Raw genomic sequence first — 21,553 nt, 5'->3', positions numbered from 1 at the left:
GTCTGGCCCTGCCTGAGGACAGGTATGGTCTTTTCTCACAAATCTGAATCTATTTCCATTTCCTTAGCAAAGCCTTTGTCACCATCACTTTTTGTTGCTGGAGGTTCCTCTGCTTGCTGATACAAACACTGAAACCAGTTCAGCCATGGAAGAATTCAGGAGTTCTCCACAGGGAAATGTTATGCCAGCAGTCTATTAAGACCTATATGATAAAAATCTACTTTTGTAGATGCTCCTGATATTTTGGCTAGATATTTATTAATTGGCATTTTTTTTATTATGTATTTATTAATAAAGGTAGGTGTGCCAAAGCATCAGTGAGCCTAAGGAAATCTGCTGTGCACAAATTTTAATGTGTGACAGGGAATGCATTTGCATGGAAGAAATTGAAAGAGACACTAGAGGAGTTACTGTGTAATGTGAACAGACAGAGCAAAAGGGCTACATGACAGTCCAGGGAGAGAAAGAGAACTGTCAGATAAAATATAAAGGTGGAGCAATCACAGTGCTTGGGACTGTGTTTAACTCCATCAGTGCCATGCCAGGTGAGTCCCAGGATTTATTATACAGTTTGCATTCATCTTCCAAATTGCCAAATTTTATCTACATCCTAGATAATTGTGGTTAGAAGCAGACCTCCTCTCCAGGCTTCTCTAAAATATGCAGTATAGTCATACACAAGCAAAGGATTAAAGCAGATGAAGGGCAGGAAAAATTTGAGAATATGTATTTTGCCGGTTCCTTCAGAAGACAGATTAAGAATTCATGGGAAAGGAATGTTAGACACTGCACTCCATTTCTGCACTGGTCAGTACTCACAAGCTGTACTCAAAGGTCTTGTTGAGATTCACCAATGCAAAGAGCAAGTTAATAAAAAATAGATCCTGGGTTTCTTGTTCTCATGTGTAGCTGATGTTCTGGCAGATCTTTCTCAAACTGTGATGTGAACTGGCAAGTGAGCTGTCAAGAGTGAGATGAAAGAGCATGACAGAGACTCCAGAGAATGGTATCGCTATTCTAATCCCAGCCACACTTACACTGTTATTTTATTTATTATTTGTTACATACCTGGGATATGCTTAACACATTGCAAGACTAAAGGAAAGCTATTTCTCTTGTGCCTTAATGCACTTTGCAGTGAAACACACAGTTGTGTCTTTCGTAAAAGCAGGGAGGCAACCTTCCAGATTTCTGAGACACGAGCCCTTCAGAAGCAGGAATTCTAGTAATTCAAGAAATTCTATCTGCAATTTCTGTGAGATTTACTGAATAAAATGTTTCAATTAGATTGTTTTTAATGCAAAACTGTGGGGTTTATATTTTTCTTTTCCCCGGAAAAAGCACTTTAGATTTTTCATACAAATGCCATTAATGAGAGATCCTTCAACATCCCACTCATACCTCTAGAAATTTTTATCCCATGTCTGGCCTACAGAGATGGGATGCAATTGATGTATCAGATGTGTTTTATAACTTGTATCTCTCTCATAAGTCATAACCCTAATGAAATCTGTTAAATTATGTTTTTCAGATCTTAGCAAGCCCTTTCTTGAAGGAAATTGGGAGTTTTATTTATTTAGTAACATCCTTACTAATTAACAAAGGTGGGCCAGATGGACCAGATTCTAAAATAAGGCCATTTTATTACTCTAATTCTGCTAATGGTACTTAGAAAAGGAGCACTTCAGGTCTTCAAGAAGTTGTGTGCCTTAAATTACAGCATTTTATAATCCTCTATATTACTGTCCCTCCAAAGCTGCAATTTTCCTGTGTATTTGCTAATAGACCTTTGAACTAACACAGAAACAGTCTCTGGGAAATCACACCTTTCCCAAGTGATTACCTGACTGGAATCATTCCCAAGGGCTGAAATAGCCACAGGCATGAGACACACATTCTCTGTCAATGGAAAAATCAAATTCAGACTTCAGAACTGACCTGGGGGATAACATGTAAAACCTAGTCCATTTAAATTCCCAATAGGTGTATTTTTAACTTCGTGTGAGTGTATGAATAGATTATTTCTATTTTTTTACTCCCAGCAATTGGGGTTTTATATAAATATAGATGGACAACTGCTACATGAGTAATATAAGTTGGCTGAAGTCAATGTCAAGGGTGACAAGGGATATATACTAATGGAATAATTTTGTTCTTTTCAACTTCTTGGATATCTTTTTTCAGCTTTCAGGATAGAAAAAGTCTTTTCCTTTAGCTTCCCCAGACAGACTGAGAAGATTGTCATATTTACCATGAATAGTAAAGATTTTTTCAGGACAAGCCTGGATTTAAGACAATGAAGAGAGTTTGCTGTCTTGCTGGCCAAAGCTTAAATACTGCCCAGCTCAGAACTGCAAGGATTTCATAAGGTCTGTGGTATCTTTAAAATTTATCATTGCAAAAATAGTACAAAAATATCTACCAACTCTTATTCACAAATCTGATTTTAATAAAAGAGAATAATCTAATGGTGATGTAATTTGAGTGAAATGTATGCAGCTGTACATCATTTCATCTTGGTTCATTTGCACCATTCCTTGCACCTGAATGTGTGTTGTGGTTTTTACATAAAACAGTAGAAGTAAGCAATACTATGGTATTTCATGGCAAGTTTGCCAAAGAACATGAGGTCAGCCTGTTATTTTGTTTGAGCAACATCTTTCTGAACAGGAAGGGAAGCAAAGATAAAGTATAAAATAATCCATGATAAAGTAGAAAATGTTCACACAACAAGACTTTAAAGAAAATTGAGGACAGAGAACCTTTGGTGCTGCCAGAAAGCATCTCAGAATTGGATGAGGAGAATCTCAAATTTTGGTGTAACTTAATTACTGTTCTGTTCCAGGAAACATGACTTTTTCACTATTATTAATAAATAAACATGATAGCACTAAGGAATCATTTGATTGATGTTTCCTAATCAAATTTACATGAAGGTTCCAAAAAATGACTGGTGGGTTCAAAAGTAGATCATGAAGAATATTTGTGCAACAAATCTTAATCTCTGTTTGTCCAGAATTTTTATGCTGATTTTTTTTAAGACAATTATAAATTCATTCCTTAGTGTCTTACTTGGAGGCAGGCAGGTCAATATTACATATTTATATTAAAGCCTCAACTGAGAATATAGTTACATTTCCCAGTCCTGTTATAACATGCTAATAGTTGGGCTCTTTCAGAGAAAACTTAATTAAATAGTTCCCTAGATGCACTAAGTTAAGCATTAAAACAACTAACGTGACATAAATCATTTAACAACCTTTATAAATGCATTTTCCCCTTACATTTCCATGTGTCAGTGTCTCACTTTTACTCAGAATCATCTGATTAAGTTCCAGGAAATTCAGAGCCCAGCCATGCATTCTGGGTTCAGAACATACAGATGGCTGAACTTAGAGATTTGATGAGGATTGGGTGGCAATTTGCTTATTATCACAGGTTGCAGCTGTGGTGGGCAGGTAAATGTCAGCAGGAAGAGCAGGATGGGAGTTTCAGGGTGCTTGTGCCCAACAAAACTCGGGTCAAACAATACACTCACGACCCCTTTAACAAACAAATTCTATTTGATCCTTTTATTATTGTGGTGGTTGATATTACTTCATTGTGTCATGGTAATTTGTCATCCTTGGCATGCACGGCACTTCATCCACTCTATAATTCAACCCCTCTTCTGTATTTGGGGAACAACCAGGGCTTGATGAAAGCTGTCTTACCACTTTTGGCCAGGGAGGTGATGATGTGTGAAATGGTGTCCTTTATTGCAGGAGATAATGCTCTGACACTGGGCTGCCCTGGGAGGGAGAGAGCCTGGAGTAGGAAAGTTCATTCCCTTGAAGTGAAGGAATTAAGCTGCAGCATTTCTGCTCAGGTGAGCTGCTGATGCTCTGCTCTGTTCCCCTTGGCATGCCTTTTGTAGCTGCAGTGTGCTTGGGGCTGTGGGCTTTGTGGTATCCTGAACCCTCAACCCTTAACCTGTTTGTTGATGGAAACACTACTGTGTTCAAGTCATTCCTATCACCTGAACAGTATCAGGAAACTCAACTCTGACACTAAGTTACCCACTGGGTATCTAAGGAGGCTGGTAGCCCTGATTTTCTGATGAAGCACTCAAGTTAGTTTCACTGACTGCGTTATGGTTACATAACTCATGACAGCATAGCACCCGTTGCAATTAATTTAGTTGGACATTAATGAAAGCTATGTTTCAATGCTACTTGCCATTTGCCATAGTATGAAGAAATGTAATATATAATGTAATGATATAATTCAACCAAAGAACATTTCTTCTGGCCTGTAATCACTGAATCACAGAATTGACTAGGCTGGAAAAGAGCTTCAAGATCATCAAGTCCAACCAAACTTTCAGTTTCATTCCCAGATACATAGACCTCTGCAGGTGAGCAGGCATGTGCACAATAAAACAAGAATTACTTCTGGAACATTATTCAAAATGAAATGTAAGATTTATCTGGCTTTTCTACTTCTCAGAGTGCTGTAGAAACTATGAGTAGGCATTCTTAATCCCTTACCACATACTTGAAGAAAGAGGGATAGTTTTTGGCATAAGCATAAGTTAGAAAAGTGTCTCTGTCAAACTGTCTCTGATTTGCCTAGGTGTATTCTTACTCTAAGTCAGTTCATGGCTTTGGGAAGACAGGTTTGAGTCTGTGAAGTAAATTAAAGACATTAATCTAGAATTGGCTTTGTTGGTTTTTTTGTTTGTCTGTTTTTTTGGAGTTTGGTTTTTTTAATTGAAAGGAAAGAATGGTATTGATAGTCCACTATTAGTACAGATGTTGGCATGAAAGAGCTGGCAAGTGCACTGAGTTTATGCAGCTATAATATGTCAGACATTCTTGTTATACCCTTCTAGATTTTTACCAGTTATGCTGACGTTGTGTTAGAGCATTCTTCTACTGTATTGTTTTTGTGCTTTTAGAGACCTAGTAATAAAACAGATTGTCCGGACATAGCAGAATTTACTTTCTGGGTTTGGTTACTCATGGTCTGCACCACTTTCCTGACAACCATAAGAACATTCTCTTTAACTTGACTGTTACTATGTCCCTTGCACAAACTATAGTGAACCTATAGCAAACTATCATGAAACTACTAATGAAATTACACTTAGAGGATGGATTTGCAGGTGGAATTCCCTAGTTTCTAATAGATAACCAAAGCATATGAGTCCATTGAGCCAAGAAGTAATATTCTGGAAAGTATCTGTTATGACTATGCAATATGGTGACTTGATGATTTACTGTGGATGGAGGCAGCTCATGTGCCACAGCTGCTTGTGATCTCAGCCATTTCATTTAGGGACTTTCATGCTGCTCTCAAAAGATTGAGGCAAAGAGCAGATTTCATGTCCTGTTCTTCACAGAGAAATGTATACAACAAAATTGTTTGGAATGCATTCACGCTGATGCTGCACTCAAAAAGCAAACTATTACTTTGGAAAACAGCTTTTTAGAAAAAATATATTTTGGAAAATAGCATTCCTGTACAAGCAAACCCATCTGATGAGATTGTTGCCATATAGTAACACTCTGGTTTTCATAGGAAGCAATTTGCTGATCAAACAATGGTTTGCAAAAAAACCCTTGCATATACCTTTATATGGCAGGTGATATTGAAGGGGAACCTTTATAAAAAAATAAATTTTTACTATTAATTGTTACATTTTCTGAGCAGAACCGAGTGCAGTGGTTATAAGCTTTGATCATGATACTCTAAAGTACAAGGGAAACAAACTGGTCTACACATGTATTAAGGATTGTATGACAATTTGTCACTAGATAAATTACAGTTTTATAATGTACAAAGTATATTTTTCATAAATTGAAAGATGCTTGGAAGGTTTTAGAGGAAAATATATCACCATATTAAGTAGCAGGCAAAGCAGGAGAGCCTATCAAATGAAGCAAGACAGAACTCCATTATGTAAGATACATATGTAAAATCTCTACTCTGATATAGTGAGGAAAATGATTTGACTTTTCTGATTGACCTTTTTCTCACTGAAGTTGTAAAACTTTTTTAAGTATAAAAGGAAAATTAGATGAAATTTATGGAAGGCAGCCAACCTATTATTTAATATTCCACATGACTGGATAATATTATTGATGGATAATAGGCAATTTGCTGGAATATAGTAAGAAAACATACATATTTTTTCCACTTATATGTGCAATTCTCTGTGTAAATTAGCTTTCTTAATTTTTATTATTTTTCCTGTAGATGGAAGAATAAATAGAAATTAAGAGAGATACCATAAGGTACAGTTCTTTTCTGTAGAACTATATTACTCTTTTCTAATTTTGTAAAACTCTTTTAAAAATATCTTGGAAAACTACTGTGAAACAAGAGAGCATACTGATGGATTCACAATAGCATCTTCAAAATAGAAAAATGATAAATAACGTTCCCAAAGCCTAACTGTGGTATACCTTAGAGGTTTCCGAAATCAATTTTCAAATAAAGAAAAACTCATAAATCTTGTAAATTTGGTAAGAAAGAATTTATAGCATATGCCTTTAAAATGCTGTAAAGACTTTTGGACATAACAAGTCCTGAGAAAAACCTTAGTGTTTCAAATAAAGTGAAACTAGTTTCTTTGTCTATGTTATGGGACTGCTAATTTTTGTTAAACATTTGTTTGAGAGGTACTTATTCTATTGTTCTCTGCCCACTATTGCTTCAGTTATTTTTATTAAAATATAAACAAAAGGAGTTACTTCAATATTACTACATAGCTCTAATTTGTCATTTCTAATCTGTGCAAAGTTCCCCTGGATCTAAGCTTACAACCTCATTTGTCTATTTGGGTTTCAAGACGTGAGAGCATTTCTAAGGCACATTTTTCCCTTATTGGCCATAGCAGATTTTGCAGCTGTTGACTCACAAGCTTTGCTGCAGTGACACACAGCTTTAGAAGGGCACTGAGACCCTACCAACTTGCAAAGTCTGACGAATATTTTCATACTGGCTTGGTAAATGAGTCACAACCTTTGTGAATTGCCTGAGGGCACAAAGCAATTCAAGGGAAGAGTCATTTAGAGAACTCATCTTTCCAGACTCCTGTTCTCTCTTCACTAGTTAACAAGGGTCTTTTTGTAATCACAGTAAAATGCTGATTTCTAAAAGTGAGGAGGGATCACTCTGTACATGCTGTGTTCTTGCTGTACATGCTATATAGTCTCATTTAAGCCTATACCATTGACCAGTGGCAGAGACAGAATAACTGAACTAACTGGATCTCTGATTTGAGATGGTCATCAGTTTTTATAATTAGGCAAGAGACCTCATATTCCTCCTCAAACAGGCAAAGGTAAAATATTATTTCATTAATATGATTAATATGCATTCATTGGTTATAGGGAAGATCTGCATTTAACCCAGTTCTGAGGAGGCCTGGCAAGACCTTGTTGAGCTGTATGAACAAACACCTCCTACATCCCTAACAAATGCCTTTGGGAAAAGAGGGTAGGAGAGAAGGGGAGCCTGGAGGAGTTCAATATTACTTTTTGAAACTTTCAAGAGCAAGCTACAAGAGGTCTCTCAGTTTGAGTCTTGCATCTCTTCTCACATGGTCTGGAATCACACAAGTGTAATTTAGATTAGACTGGAAATGTGGAAACAATTTAGCTAGCGATGCATAAGGAACAGAAACCAGTTCTCCCTTTCTGATTCTCTTCTGTCAAGACAGAATAAAAAGCAAATCATCTCTGCTTCCCTTATTAAAATATGGTTCCTAATATTCAAAGGGAAGTAATCCATAGAATACAAAGGCACTGTTAAGACATAGGTAATTTAGAGGGTGGCAGAAGGTGTCATGTAAGGCTAGTGGAAATGCAGTACAACAAGGGATTTGTTGAAAAAGAGGGAAGATTTAAAGTAGACTTTTTCAAGTGTTCTTTTCACACACTGCCTGCTGCAACTGTGTGATACAATAACATAAAATTGCTGTCATTAAAACTATGGATCTATTTTGCCTGCAGAATTAGGTTCAGGAGGATGGATCATTATTAAATTGCAGAAAACATTAAAATAAACTCTGGGTGTTGAGGTAACTAACCTGGATAAAGTTTTAGAAGCATGATGAAATGTTGAAGACTATGTAACACTGAAAATAGAGTGCCTAGAGTAGATACGGCAGAAGAAATTGAAATCTGTCCTTTAGTTATCAAACAAACAAACAAAATCCCTGGCCAGTCACTGAGACTGTCATCAAAATGCTGTCATATCAATTAAAGCTTCTTTTCCCCTCGTTTTCTTCATGCTGGCTGAGGCCCTAAGAAAAGACTTGTGATATCCCAGCCCAATTTCTTTTTGACTTTTTGTAAGTTGCATAAAAGTAGGTGAGTGAACATCCCATTTTCATACTATTTCACTGCAAGTCTTTAGAATTGGGAGGTCTATGTTTGCAGTGCTGTCAAACTGAGAGCAGAGTGCACACCCAGTATGTTCTTACTGCCAGTGCTGCTGGTGGACCTGGCATTCAGACCTGTTGGCCATCTGCCCTTACCCTGATGCAGTGTATGGGGGAAACAAGGTGCCTTGAGTTCTTTCTCTGAGTTCCCCAGGCAGCCAGGATCCACACACAGCCTGTGGCAATAGTGAGGTGTTTTGCCCATGCTGTGAGAATGCTCTGGTTGCTCTTCAGCAACCAACTGCTCATGATGCCCCAAGAGAGGGCATTGTCACGGGAGTCACAATGATGGGTTCTTACTAGATTTGGTAAATCTCACGTGGACACAAAGAAATTATACTGATGTCATCACCTGAGTAAACAAATATGGAATTTCACTGAACTGAGAAGCAGATTCTGTATTTTTTTTGGAATAGAGATGATAGATGATCAAAGCAGAGGCATCCAAGAGGCACATATATGTCAATGCAGAAGACTCTAATAGAAGAGAACAGCACACTGTGCCCCAGTTCATGGTAATTCTTTCTTTGTGAAAGGCAAATACTATTGTTCTCAGGGTTGGAACATACTTTCTCAAACTGAACTTTTAGGGAATTTCATTCCTTTGATGTCACTGTCAATTTTAATTCATGATTACCCAAAAAGCCATGATTAGACCCTAGGCAGAAGGAGGAACTGAAAACTGGTCAAATTAGGCAATATGTGGAGCAAGTTTGTTGAGTGAGTATTTGTTTCACTCCTGGCTTGCTGATGTTGATGGGGAACAGCAACACTGCTGCTCTTGCAGGGCAGTGTTCCCATACCTGCAGCCAGAGGGTTGGCTCCCAAGGAGCTTTGTTAGCAGGATGGCACCAAGAGCAGGTATTACAAACTCTGCCAGGTTACAAATGCTGCTTTCTCAGATAATGAGAAAAAAAATGGCGAGAGGTCTTCACAGGTGTTTCTTACCCACAAACTCACCTCATCCCCTCTTTCAAAAAGAGAAGCAAGGTTCATTTTTCCTTAATGCACTGTATAGTGGAGGTTGAAGGCTGCAGGTAGAAGGCATAGTGCTGTTATTATTACTTACTCTTATAAAAGACAGCACAGGGATTGCCATCAGTGAATCTGTCTCTCAGAGTTAGGTTTGAAATTTGCAGTCCTCAGCTGTCTGGGTAGGTTTAAGGAATAATTTCTATTATTTGTAATATATGAAGCAATAAAATACTCCAAAGAATGATTAATAGCCAAAGTGAAGCTCAGACATTTCATCGATCTCAAAAGCCATTTATTGCAAGTATATGAAAGCAAAAGAGATTATTGCTATTATACAACAAACTATAAAATCAGAAAGGAGAAAAATGCATCTTTTTCTTCTTGCAGATGATGAAAAGGTATTCTGCACTTTTACTCTCTGCTGGATTTTCCATTGGAAACACATGTTGGAGGCATGAGTGGGATCAATAACATTACAGAGCTTTAAAGACTGATTAAATGATCAAGGACAGATACATTTGAGAATAAGCTGAAAAACTGTTCACAGAAGCAGCTGGTGCAGAGCAGAAGTGACTGGACTGGACAATGAGGGTTTCACGTGCAGATACGTTTGAATTTTTCTGCCTGGAATCCTGTGCTTGTTACATAACCTCTCTTGATTAATTGAGCCCCTGTGCAGGTTGTCAGCTGCAGCTGAGGTATGTCTGGCACAGCCAAGGAGAACTGGCACACCAGCCTGCTGCTAGGTTTTACCCTGTTCCACCCCAAGCCTAGGACAGAATAAGCCATAGGAACACTTGATGGCTTGGATGTTCCTGTGTTGGTTCTGTACCACCTGAAGGCTCTCCTTCACACCAAATAAAATGTCCAGTCCTTCGGCTTCACACTGGTCAGAGCAGTCCCACAGAAATTCTGACTTCAACAGAACATTCCTGGAGGCCCCATGCTCTGGTCATGAGCAGACAGCCTTTTGCACAAGGTAAAAAAAACCCCAGCCATTTCATTGGTCATGTGCCACTCTAACAACTACTGATGTCTGGGGGACCTAGAAGACATTAGGTGCATTAGGACAACTGGAATTTGTTATAATGAATATGTGATTCTAGTTTTGTATTTTTAGGTCCCAAATGGAAGAAGTCTCAAGAGGTATTCAGAGAGAAGTCATGGTGAGAGGAGTTTTCCCTTTATTCCATGCAGTAGTGAAGAGTGAATAGAATTAGGGAAGGTTGCATGCAGCTGAACTTTTTTTTGTTTGTTTTAACCATTTTTCCTGGCTATGCTCCTACAAATAATAGGGGTTTATTTCAAGAAGTTGAATTTAAATAATTTACCTGTCCTTGTGAGGCAGATAAAAATAGGGATGTATTGTCTCTTTTCTCCCCCTCGAAAGGTGTTCATGCAGACACCAACGCAGAGACCAAACGTTTCATGGAATCAATTAAATCCTATGCAATACTGGATGGAAGCACTACCTTGTATGCCTTCTACTTCTCCCTGTATGCTAAGAGACTTTCTTTATTGGATATTCTTCTAACCTAACTGCTTGCTCTACACAATCTTTCCCTTTTTTTCTCCTTAATATAAATCAACTATCTTTACTAAAAATGAAAATTTAATAACATGTTATAGATTCAGATGAATCAATAGCTCTAATGGTTTGGAAGAGAGTTTTGCCCAGTTGATTAATTTGGATTATCAAATTCTGAAGACATAGACTGCAGTTCATGGATTTTATGATGCCCAAGATGGCTTTGCCTTCATCCAGGAGGTAACTGACAATACCTAATTAATGACGAATGTTTCAAACACATACTTGCTGTAGCTACTATAGTCTTTTAGCTGAACTCAGCAATTTATCTTTCTTCCTGGCTCATTAAACTCTATTTTGAGCTCCAATAATATACAGCTAATGATCATGTCTTTAAGAGTATTTGCAAATCAGTCACCTCTGCCCTGGAATTAGTTCTTAAAAAGTCTAAAAATCTACAATAATTTAAAACAGGGTGCATATCAATCCTTCAGGGCCTGTATCATTTGAAGGTTGGGGGGATATTTTCTCCTTTCTCTTGGTAAGATCTCTTGGTAAGAGGAGCTCTTCCGGTAAAATCTTTTCTCCTCCTCCTAATCTGCATGTGCAATGTACAATATTCAGTCTCAACAATGTTTTCGGGTTGTATTTATAAATGTTATGGCTAGATTCTGGGTATCAACTGCTTCTCCTCAGAGGAGCCTTTGCCATTATAAAGGAGTCCCCAGTGAGACAACACATAGATATTACTAATGTATCCATCAGCAAATTATCTAGGCAGTAGTCACAAAATTGAGATTTGGTAGCAAAAGTAATTGATTTTTTTCACTATAGGAGCTGAGTTGAGAAGTTGGAAAAGAGTCTTAATTTAGGGTGACTGGAAATAGAACTGTTGGGGTTTTTTTCTCAGAATGTAAAAAAGGCATTCAGCTGTATGTGGCATCAGGGTTCAAACCCAAAGCAGGCCTGCTTAAAGGACTACTTCTACCATCTGCCAGGAGCATACCCTACTCACAGCTTTGAAAGCTATCATAGCAGAGGTCACCCTTAGCAAATGCCCTTTTCCTCTTCAGTTGTGGCTATGTGAAAAATAAAAGTCTCCCTGGAACTATTTTGGAAATTAAATTTACATTTTTAATAGCATCACTATGCCTCCTGCTGTGTTCTTCACCAAACATTTTCTGATACCCTGTATGAGATTTGCCTCAATTTGTATGTAAAAAACCTCTGCTCTTCTGAGGTCAAGTGACTTTATTGGATGATCTGTACCTTTGAAAGTTTCTCTATCTTTGTTACCTATTGAAGGGCTCAGCAGATCACGTTCAGCATTGTGATCTGAAACTGATTGGGATCAGACTCATTCTAATCAGCTCTGGCACAAAGTAACATAGCATAGGGCTCTCTGCCAAGAACAGTCTGATCTCAGGAGCTGAGTGCTTCACAGTGAAGCACTGCAGTCTCTGGGCTTCCATGGAGAGCAGTTTTTTTCCTAGGGTAAGAATGGAGAACAGGTTGCGGGATTAGCAATGTTTTTCTTTTGGAGGGTCTGTAAGGAACGTGGAGGACAGCACCTGGTATGCTCCCGGGAGATTTGTGGTGTTGTGTCTTACACAGGTGGAACTGCATTGACCCAAGTGTGAAACACAGTAGCTAAATCCTCACTGGAGACAAGTAGTCACAGCAAATCAAAAAGATTAAATTGTAAACACTGTCTATTACCTCTGTCCCTAGTAGAAAGTGTTACCTATGTTCTAGTTTTTCTTTCTGTTTTATTGAGAAAGATTCCCAGAACAGCCATGGTCATGTCTTCGGGGAAAGGAGCAGAACACAGACACTCGTGGATTTTGTATCAGCTGTTTGGGACACCAAGGGATTGTTTTGGAGACTTTAAGTCTTCAGGATGGGCTTTTCCTGCTGGCTTATTGACTTCAAGAAGAATTTAAACAATTCAGTTTGATTCACTGACCCATAGATGGAAGACTACTTTGTCCTGTTAATGTTCTCCTTTTCCTTATGAGCAGCTGATAATGATCTCATAAATCTCTAGAGGAAATAGCCAAATGTCAAAAATAAAAAAAATTTCAGGGTTAGAATGTGGCATGCACTTAGCTAATTTTTATGTTTTTTTCATATGAATTTAAGTCTTAGTTAATCATTATGAGATGTTTCTCGGAAGGATGGTTGGTACTATGCTGCGTCTTATTTTCCCATGTGAAATTGTCACAGGCATCATATTAGATTTTATTATGCACATTTCCTTTTAAATTTATCTTCTGTGCAACTTTTTCTTGTGTTTTCAAATGAACACCACTAAAATGAATTAAAATACCAAAGGGACCAATAGGTGGTTTAAAGACAATCTTGTATTATGAAGACAATATTATAATGCAAAAACTAAAACAGTTCAGAATCAATTGCAGAATATTTTGCAATTATTGTATAAATTTGGCTTTCTATGTTTATGGTTTAAATTTCCATTTGGTATGAGACTCCTGAGTAATGCTGGAAGTTATTTTCATGATGCCTCACTTTACCATGTGAAACAAGCAAAGTGGACTACATTGCAAAACAAGCAATTGAGATAAAGGAAGTCATATAACACTCCAAAGTGATATCAATTGGAAGAATGTGTGTTTACACATATGTATATTTCTGGATAGATACTGCCGATGAAAAACTTAATAATCTTATTGAATTAATGAGATAACTCGGAAATTCCCAAATACCAGACTTAGCACCAGATTCACTTTGGACACATACCTCCTCTAGTCCTAATTTCCCAGTGTTGAAAACAACAGGTCTGTTTGCATATCAGATGATTACTAGGTTTTTTGCCCATTTGCATACAAATAAAAACAATTCCAGTCTTTGATCTTGCATATCAGTGAGTTCTCTTCAAAGGAAATTATGCCATGACAGTTTTGCTTTTTCTTCAATTTGGGCCAAATTATGTTCTTTACTTCTGCTGTCTATCTCTATTTCAGCTGGTAGAGAAACTGCAACAGCATAGGATATTTAAAGAATGACAAAGTGGAGATGCCTTAATGCAAAGCACATTATTCTAAAGTAGCTCCTGATGGGAGCTATCCATGCCTGGAGTGCCACCTAGTAGAGTTCATGTGAAAAGAATACAGGAATTGGAGAGGCAGGCTGCTGCAGTTCATTTGAAAATGTATTAGATGGCTGAAAGATGTCCTGAGGAGGAGAAGGGTCAAGAATCCTTTGATCATCTTTCACATGAAAAACAAATGAAACTACTATTCAAAGATGCAGTGAAATTAAAGTCTTTAGACAGTGGACATGTGAGAAATTATGAAGATGAAGAAAAGCACATGCCTAAAGAAATACATCAAGAGGAGAGATACAAGAGGAAAAGGTCAGATCTCCTAAGCAGCTAAGGAAATTATGAAATCAAGTTTTATCAGTATTATAAATACAACAAAAGTGTAGTGTAGTAGAAAAGCAATCATGACTAGAATGGGGATTTAAGAAAATGCACTTTTAGGAAAGTATAAAAACAAAGTAAAAGGCAACGGAACAGATGTATACATAAAGTGGTGATTGGTAAATAATTAGAACTGAGATTACAAAATAAAAGACAATGTTGGGGCAAAAGGGAATGAATGTAAGTGAAGTCCGGAAATTAAAAAGTCCCTAACATGTAGGAGCAGGTGGAGTTTGATTATTTCTTTGAAAAGAATGATGTGACAGGTGTCTATAATGACTGCAGACTGTGCTTCATGACTCTGAAGTTAATTCTTCTACCATTCAACCCCATGAAAAGAGTAGGCCTCTATATGGGTTTCCCCATATAGTAAGCAGTCTATGCATGTAATTTTCTGATCTTATTCATGAATGCATGGCTAACTCACCCCTATTGCCTTTGTAGGATTCTGTACCTGGAATACAAACTAACCTACCACTTCAGGCAAGCAGAGTTATGCTCCTCTATGAGTCATAGCAGTAATGAGGCCAGGTTAAAAATTGTAGTTCCTTACCTTTGAATTCTTTCAGGCTTTTCAGTAGCAGCAACACAATTTGCTTTTTATTGTAATGCTTTCTCACTGTTGCCACAAAGGCAGCAGCAGTTGGCAACTGGCAGAAAGCTTGTCTCTGTCTTGAAATCCAAATAACTGCTAAAGGAAGAATGGTAGTTTCACAGACTGTGAAAGTATTAAAACTCATGGCAATAAAGAGATCTCTGATTAACAAAACCCAAACAATTGAAAAGGATACAAGTCACACTCACAAAACCCCCAATTCTTTATAAAGCAATCCTTCAGTTCCCTCAGTTTCACCCAAACTAAATTAAAATGAGAACCTTCAGGCAAATTGCCATTAAATGAAAACTCTTAAAAGGAGAATGTACAATCTAATTATAGTGTAACAAATGTGTACCTTTCATCTACAAGGCTGGTACTCCAAATTATAATAGTCAATTATGATTATATAATCTATTAAAAAGAATAACCAAAGTGCTATAATGAAAAGTAAAAACCTACAAAAGAACATGAAAGACATTTCCAGTGGCTCAAAGTGGCATAACAGTAGTACCCTATACAATTTCCTTTCTCATGTAGCCTGTACTTAGACTATGTTGCAGAGAAGGGGTGCTGGCAGTCACTTCCTGAATTCTCAGGAATGCATTCTTTATGCCCAGTGCCCACTGAATTATTTTCTATGATGCCCCATGAACGTAGCTACCTGGAAGTAAAAGGCATGCAGTTCATAACTGCAATATCAATAAATCACAGTTAAAATAAGTACTTCCTTTTATTTTGGAGGTCATTCATATATTTGCAAAAAATCCTTCCTTCCTTCCTTCCTTCCTTCCTTCCTTCCTTCCTTCCTTCCTTCCTTCCTTCCTTCCTTCCTTCCTTCCTTCCTTCCTTCCTTCCTTCCTTCCTTCCTTCCTTCCTTCCTTCCTTCCTTCCTTCCTTCCTTCCTTCCTTCCTTCCTTCCTTCCTTCCTTCCTTCCTTCCTTCCTTCCTTCCTTCCTTCCTTCCTTCCTTCCTTCCTTCCTTCCTTCCTTCCTTCCTTCCTTCCTTCCTTCCTTCCTTCCTTCCTTCCTTCCTTCCTTCCTTCCTTCCTTCCTTCCTTCCTTCCTTCCTTCCTTCCTTCCTTCCTTCCTTCCTTCCTTCCTTCCTTCCTTCCTTCCTTCCTTCCTTCCTTCCTTCCTTCCTTCCTTCCTTCCTTCCTTCCTTCCTTCCTTCCTTCCCTCCTTCCCTCCTTCCCTCCTTCCCTCCTTCCCTCCCTCCCAATTTTTTAATTACACAATTGGAAAAAATACAGTGACATTTTAAAGCATGCTCAAAGTTATGGAATAGTTTCAATTCTACAAATTAACAACTAGAGCAGGGCCCTTCAACCTGAAAAGATGAAACTAGGGGAGACAGGAAAACTTTACAGTATCATGATTGACAGAAATATGACACATAAAGAATCTACCCAACACCTTTTCAAATACAAGAAATTAGTGGGCTCAAATGAACAAAGAATTTACTATATGTGTGGGTCAGTGGAGGAATTTTGTAATAGGATATGGTAGATAGTAAACCCATTCAGACTCAAAAAGTGAATGAACAAATTCATTAAAGAAAAAATATTCAAGTGTCTCTTGAACCAGTAGACACCACCACTGCCTTAGGGACTATCTGAACTGTGACACTCTGGAGGCTCTGGGAACATTGTACATAATTACCTTGTTCCTGCACTCTTCCCTAGACATGTGCTATCAGCTGCTGTCAGCGACAGAAATCAAGTCAGCTGCCTCACTGCAAACACTCCTTCTGTGAAAATTACAAACTTCCCTAACTCAAAGGCATTTCCTCTAAATTTGATACAGCTTAAGGGTGATGCCTAGAGAGGCTACCTGGAACAGAGGCTAGACAGTGTTGACTGAATAAGGTAGGTATTTATTAAAAAGGCCTTCAAAGGATACACCTTGGGCAGTACAAGAGCTCAGCCATGGCTCTACCCAAGATGGCCCTAACATGGGTGAGCCATCACAAGTTTTCACACTTTCATAAGCTTTGGTTCATTTACATATTGGAGTTAATTGTCCAATTACAGCTCCAGGTTATGAAGTCCCATCCTCCCAGATTGCTCTCCTCAATTCGCTGTTGTTTACGCTTTTTAGGCCTGAAGCTGCAATGGTGTCCTTGGTTCTCTGGCTGGAAAAGAATAGTTTTAAACTAACTAAACTGTGAAGGGAACTTGAACAGAGATATATACAGAATCTGGAAAATATGGAAGCTAAAACTTAAGGTATCAAGGGGAGCATGCTAAAACTGGGAGGACTAAAATCAGGTGTATTTTATCCATTCCCTCTGCATTGTCTGTGATCATACAGTCTAAACCACAAAGCTCCATGTGATTTAATGACTTTTTGGTCAAGAATTTTCTCATGTATAATATCTACGCTATATTTGGAGTTTGTCTTTGCTTAGCTTTCCATCTCTAATCTAGTATTAAGAAGTCAAAATCTCTAGTAATTGTGATTCTTGGTGTAATTATTGCTAAAGAGATCTCAGTTCATATTCAAAACCTGATCACAGGTAAGTGAAACGTCTCTCTGGTACTTTCATAGTAAAGCCTGTCCCAATTATCTTTTAACAAAACAATTTTAATCACAGTATATTCATTTAATCAATGCTAAAATTTCTTATTTATTTTCCAGCTGTAGACTATTGTTAGTACAAAGTAATGTTTTTATTTCTGCCTTTTGAGAACACTCACCTATGAGAACCTGATTTGTCTTCTATATATTTGTTTTTAATATGATACTCACCTGCATATTCAGTCAACCTCAGACTCAAAAATAAATTTCCACAGACATACATCCATCAAAATGCTTTTCAAAAAATGCCTACCAATAAAGACCTCCTAGGAACTTACACTTCCCTAAGCAATATTGTGGAAAAAAAGAATGGAAAATATGACTGCAGACAAAGTGACAGCTTCATTTACATGTGGGGTTTTTTATAATGCTGAACTGTGTAGTGTTGCATGTCCCCCAACAATTCCCGTGAGCCATGACTAATTGCAGAAGTTAATAAGAATGAATATACTAGCCTGAGAATTGCCACGTGAATGTATCAAACAAGTTGCAATGTTTTTTCTGATAGCTGCCTCAGCTGTGAGGAAAGCAAAACAACACTATTATTGATGAGAGCACAGGCTTAGCATAGCAATTTTTCTGGAAAAAAATATACCAAACCATGGCAGTTCCAGGGACTGTTCTGTCCTGCCCATCATGACACTTGTAATAAGTCTAAGTCCACTACAAGTTTTTGTTTACAGAATAATGTTGTGTTTGTTTCATTTTGTTTTCTTCATATAAATAGCTCTTCAGTAGAGCAAGTAAGTTAACCAGAGCAACTGCAAGAGAGGTCTGAAGCATCCTGGATCACTTGGAGACAGTCAGTCAGGAACTTACTCTGACAAAATCTACCTAAGCCTAGATTCAATAAATAAATAATGCAGGTCCAAATAATGCAGGGTAGGTGTGTGAACCTGAGACTGCTAACCTCACAGGGAAATGCCCTATCACTCAATTACTAGAAAGGGAATTCCTTGGTCAACAAAAAAATTGATGCTTTCAAAAGTAGCATGTGAATTTCTGTGCAGCTTCCACAGGTTGACCTTAGACAATCTTTTTTCAGAGGTATTTGTGAATGCTCAAGCAATGATTGCAATGGAGTGCCAACTAAGATGTATTGATGGGTGAGTGTAGATATTAGGCCTGCTTTGGGCACCAGAGAAACATCCATTCTTGTATTCTTGGGTTCTTCTTGGGTAGATTGTGCTGCCTGAGGAAAATATTTTGCCAAAAATGCTGGTAAAATACAGTTTAAGAAACTTTTATATTTTATAATTACTGTTGCTGTCATGTTGGCCTTTTTTTTTCAGAAGTACCAGGCATTGTTTCCATGCTTCAACACTTGTTCTCAAAAGCCTGACTTACCAGATTGTAAGTATATCTCTTGTTCATATCAATTTAGTTCAAAAATGTTAGTAAGAAGACAGCACATATATGAAAGATTACAATCTGTCTGAGTTTTTTTTCTCAGTTGCATGCCATGACTGTGGAATGTATCCAAATAACATTCAATTGGGAGAAATCTTACAACTGCAAGGATGACTTTTATGGGGCAGTTAATCAACGTACCTTTGTTTGCTTCACAGTGCTTGTTAATGTTTATTTTAATAGAGTATTAATCTTTCCATAGAACACCACATACTAAAAAAAAAAAAACCTCTTGCTTTGTACTATGCACAGATTAATTAATTAACATACTTCATTTTGACAAAGAATTATAGATATAAAGGAAAACAGAATAATGAAATTGGCACCATTATTTTCCAGTAGCTCTAAAATTTAATTACAGGAGAAAAGAGTTCTCTCCATCCACCATGTTTTTACAATGAAGATAAAAGATTGTTATGTGGCTTAGTTATATGAGGAGACGCCTGGTCAGGGGTTACTTGTCCATTACCAAATGCCGATTCCCATTCCCAGGCTACAGCCTGTTTACTCAAAACAACCTGAGCTTTCCGATGGGGTTTACTTGAACTAAAAACTGGTTTATGCGGATGGTGGTTTTGAAGGAATCCTTGATTGTGAACAGTCGATTTCACAGGGGAGTCTTAATGAAGTTCCTTGAGGCACTCTAAGCCCTGTGGATCGCAAAAATGGGCCCTAGCTAATGAACGTCAAGCTGGTGACGGCGCCTTGGTTTTGCTTGTGGTTGTTATGGCTCGAACTGCGTCAAGGCTTGTGCCATGAGCGTGCAAATACCTGGCCACCTGTCTAAATTGTAAACACTGCTTTATGCAGCAAATCCAGCGGTTCGGAGAGCCGGTGGCGGTAACGCGAGCCCGAGGGCTCGGGCAGGCAGGGCGGGGATCATCGGCGGCAGCAGCAGCGCCGGTCCCGCCGCGGGCACCGGGCACCCTCTCGCCCGACGCCAGCCCTCCCTCCCCGCCGCTGCCGAGAGCGCAGAGCGCAGCCGAGAGGGACCGGCCCCGGCTCCCGCGGCGCCCCGGCGGCCGCAGCTCGCACTGCGGCGGGCGCGCCCCTCAAAGCGCAAGGCCACGGCACCGCCACCCCAGGGCGGCGAGCGGGGGCGGGGGCCGCGGGACACCCAGTGCGGTGCGCGTCCCCCGGCGACTGCCGGGGCCGCCCGGGGCGCGGCGGGGGCGGGCGGCGCCGCAGGAGGGCGGGAGCCGCCGCAGTGAGGCCGCGCGGGCGAGGCGGCGGCGGCCGTTGCCATGGCAGCGCTGCCCCGGGCCGGGGCCTGAGCGGAGGGGCGGGGGCGCCCCGGGCCGGGCCCGGCAGGGGAGGGGAGGGGGTTAAAGCGGGCGGGCGGCGCCGCGGGGGTCGCTGCCGGGGGCAGCCCGCAGGCGGGGTGAGGATGAGCTGCGGCGGGGGCCGAGGGCCGTGCTCCGAGCGCACAGGGAGGCTGCGGAGGTGAAGCCTCTGCTCCCTCGCCGGGCGGGATGGAGACACTTGGCGTTGCAGAGGACGTATTTTATGAGGAGGAGGAGGAGGAAGTGAACTGCTACGACTTTGAGCCTCTGCCGACGCTGCTGGAGGATGAGGTGAGTGAGGCAGGTGCGGGGATGGAGCCGCCGCCCTTGCGCTCACCTGTGGTGTAGCGGCCTCGGGGGCCGCCCGCGGGAGGCGGCCGGGCCGGGGGCGCACCGGCCCCCGGGAGCGGCCAGGCCGCGGCCGCAGCGCCGCTCGCTTTCCGTGTGTGCTCCTGCCCCGCGGTCCCTGCCACCAGCCTGGGCTTAGCCCATTGCGTGCACCTTCTCCACACAACAGCAAAGTCATGGTCCTCGAGTGCGGGATGTCTCGTCACTGCTGTCGTAGCCGTGGGTTAATGCTGCAGTCGGCAAGTACGTGTCCTTGTCGCAGCCGATCAAGGGAAATTTACATGGGCAGAATAATTTCCCGAAGCTGCCAACCACTTCTTTTGTACAGCCGTATATTGCTGCCCTGTACTAAAAGGCCTTTGACACTGGGAAATAAAAACCAAAAATATCAAACTGTTAAATCTGTTTCTTCAGTTGTTACGCTGAAAACCTGTAGCTAAATCAGTTCTTGTCATTGCATTTGTCTGGCTCTATTATTGGTTTTGCCCTTGCTGTTTGTTGCTCTTGTTCATCTTTATATCTTTTCACATGAAGTGTGTTTCTTACTCCCTTGTGAATGTTGGGGCAGAATGTTTGGAGATACTTTCCTAAGTAAAGGCTTGGTGAACTGTATGTGAGCTGCCCATTCCCCAAACCAAATCTTGCAAACTTCCTAACTTGCCATGTCAGGAATCCATGCTGAATCAGGAGTTAAATGTAAGTTTGAAAATGCAAAGCCCCTTTCAGCTTTCCTGAGTCACCCATTGGCTTGGCAGTTTGGCTCTTCCACTGTCTGTAGTGTTCAGTGCTGTAGGCCCTCTCAGACTGGCTCATGCAAAATCTTGGAGGAAGGTGGTAATGGCCTTATTTTTTATACATTGGCTTAAATACTTGGAGTATTTTCTCGAAATGGAGAAGGCTAAGGGTCAACTCTTCTGTACAAGAAAGAATGGGGCCCATTTTTCATACCTGCTCAATGT

General features: G+C 39.8%; 1 protein-coding gene across 1 annotated transcript in view; it reads left to right on the top strand.

The window, feature by feature from the left end:
* The first annotated feature begins 20,340 nt into the window (after positions 1-20,340).
* KNDC1 (kinase non-catalytic C-lobe domain containing 1) overlaps positions 20,341-21,553 on the top strand; it is a 57,236-nt gene continuing 56,023 nt past the window's right edge. The window contains 1 exon segment of the mRNA XM_036385410.2: positions 20,341-20,537. Within this exon segment, the coding sequence (XP_036241303.1) occupies positions 20,436-20,537 (102 nt within the window). The 5' untranslated portion in view covers positions 20,341-20,435.

The sequence above is a fragment of the Molothrus ater genome, chromosome 8 (assembly GCF_012460135.2).
Source record: "Molothrus ater isolate BHLD 08-10-18 breed brown headed cowbird chromosome 8, BPBGC_Mater_1.1, whole genome shotgun sequence".
Classification (NCBI taxonomy): domain Eukaryota; kingdom Metazoa; phylum Chordata; class Aves; order Passeriformes; family Icteridae; genus Molothrus; species Molothrus ater.
This window is presented reverse-complemented; position numbering and strand designations above follow the sequence as displayed.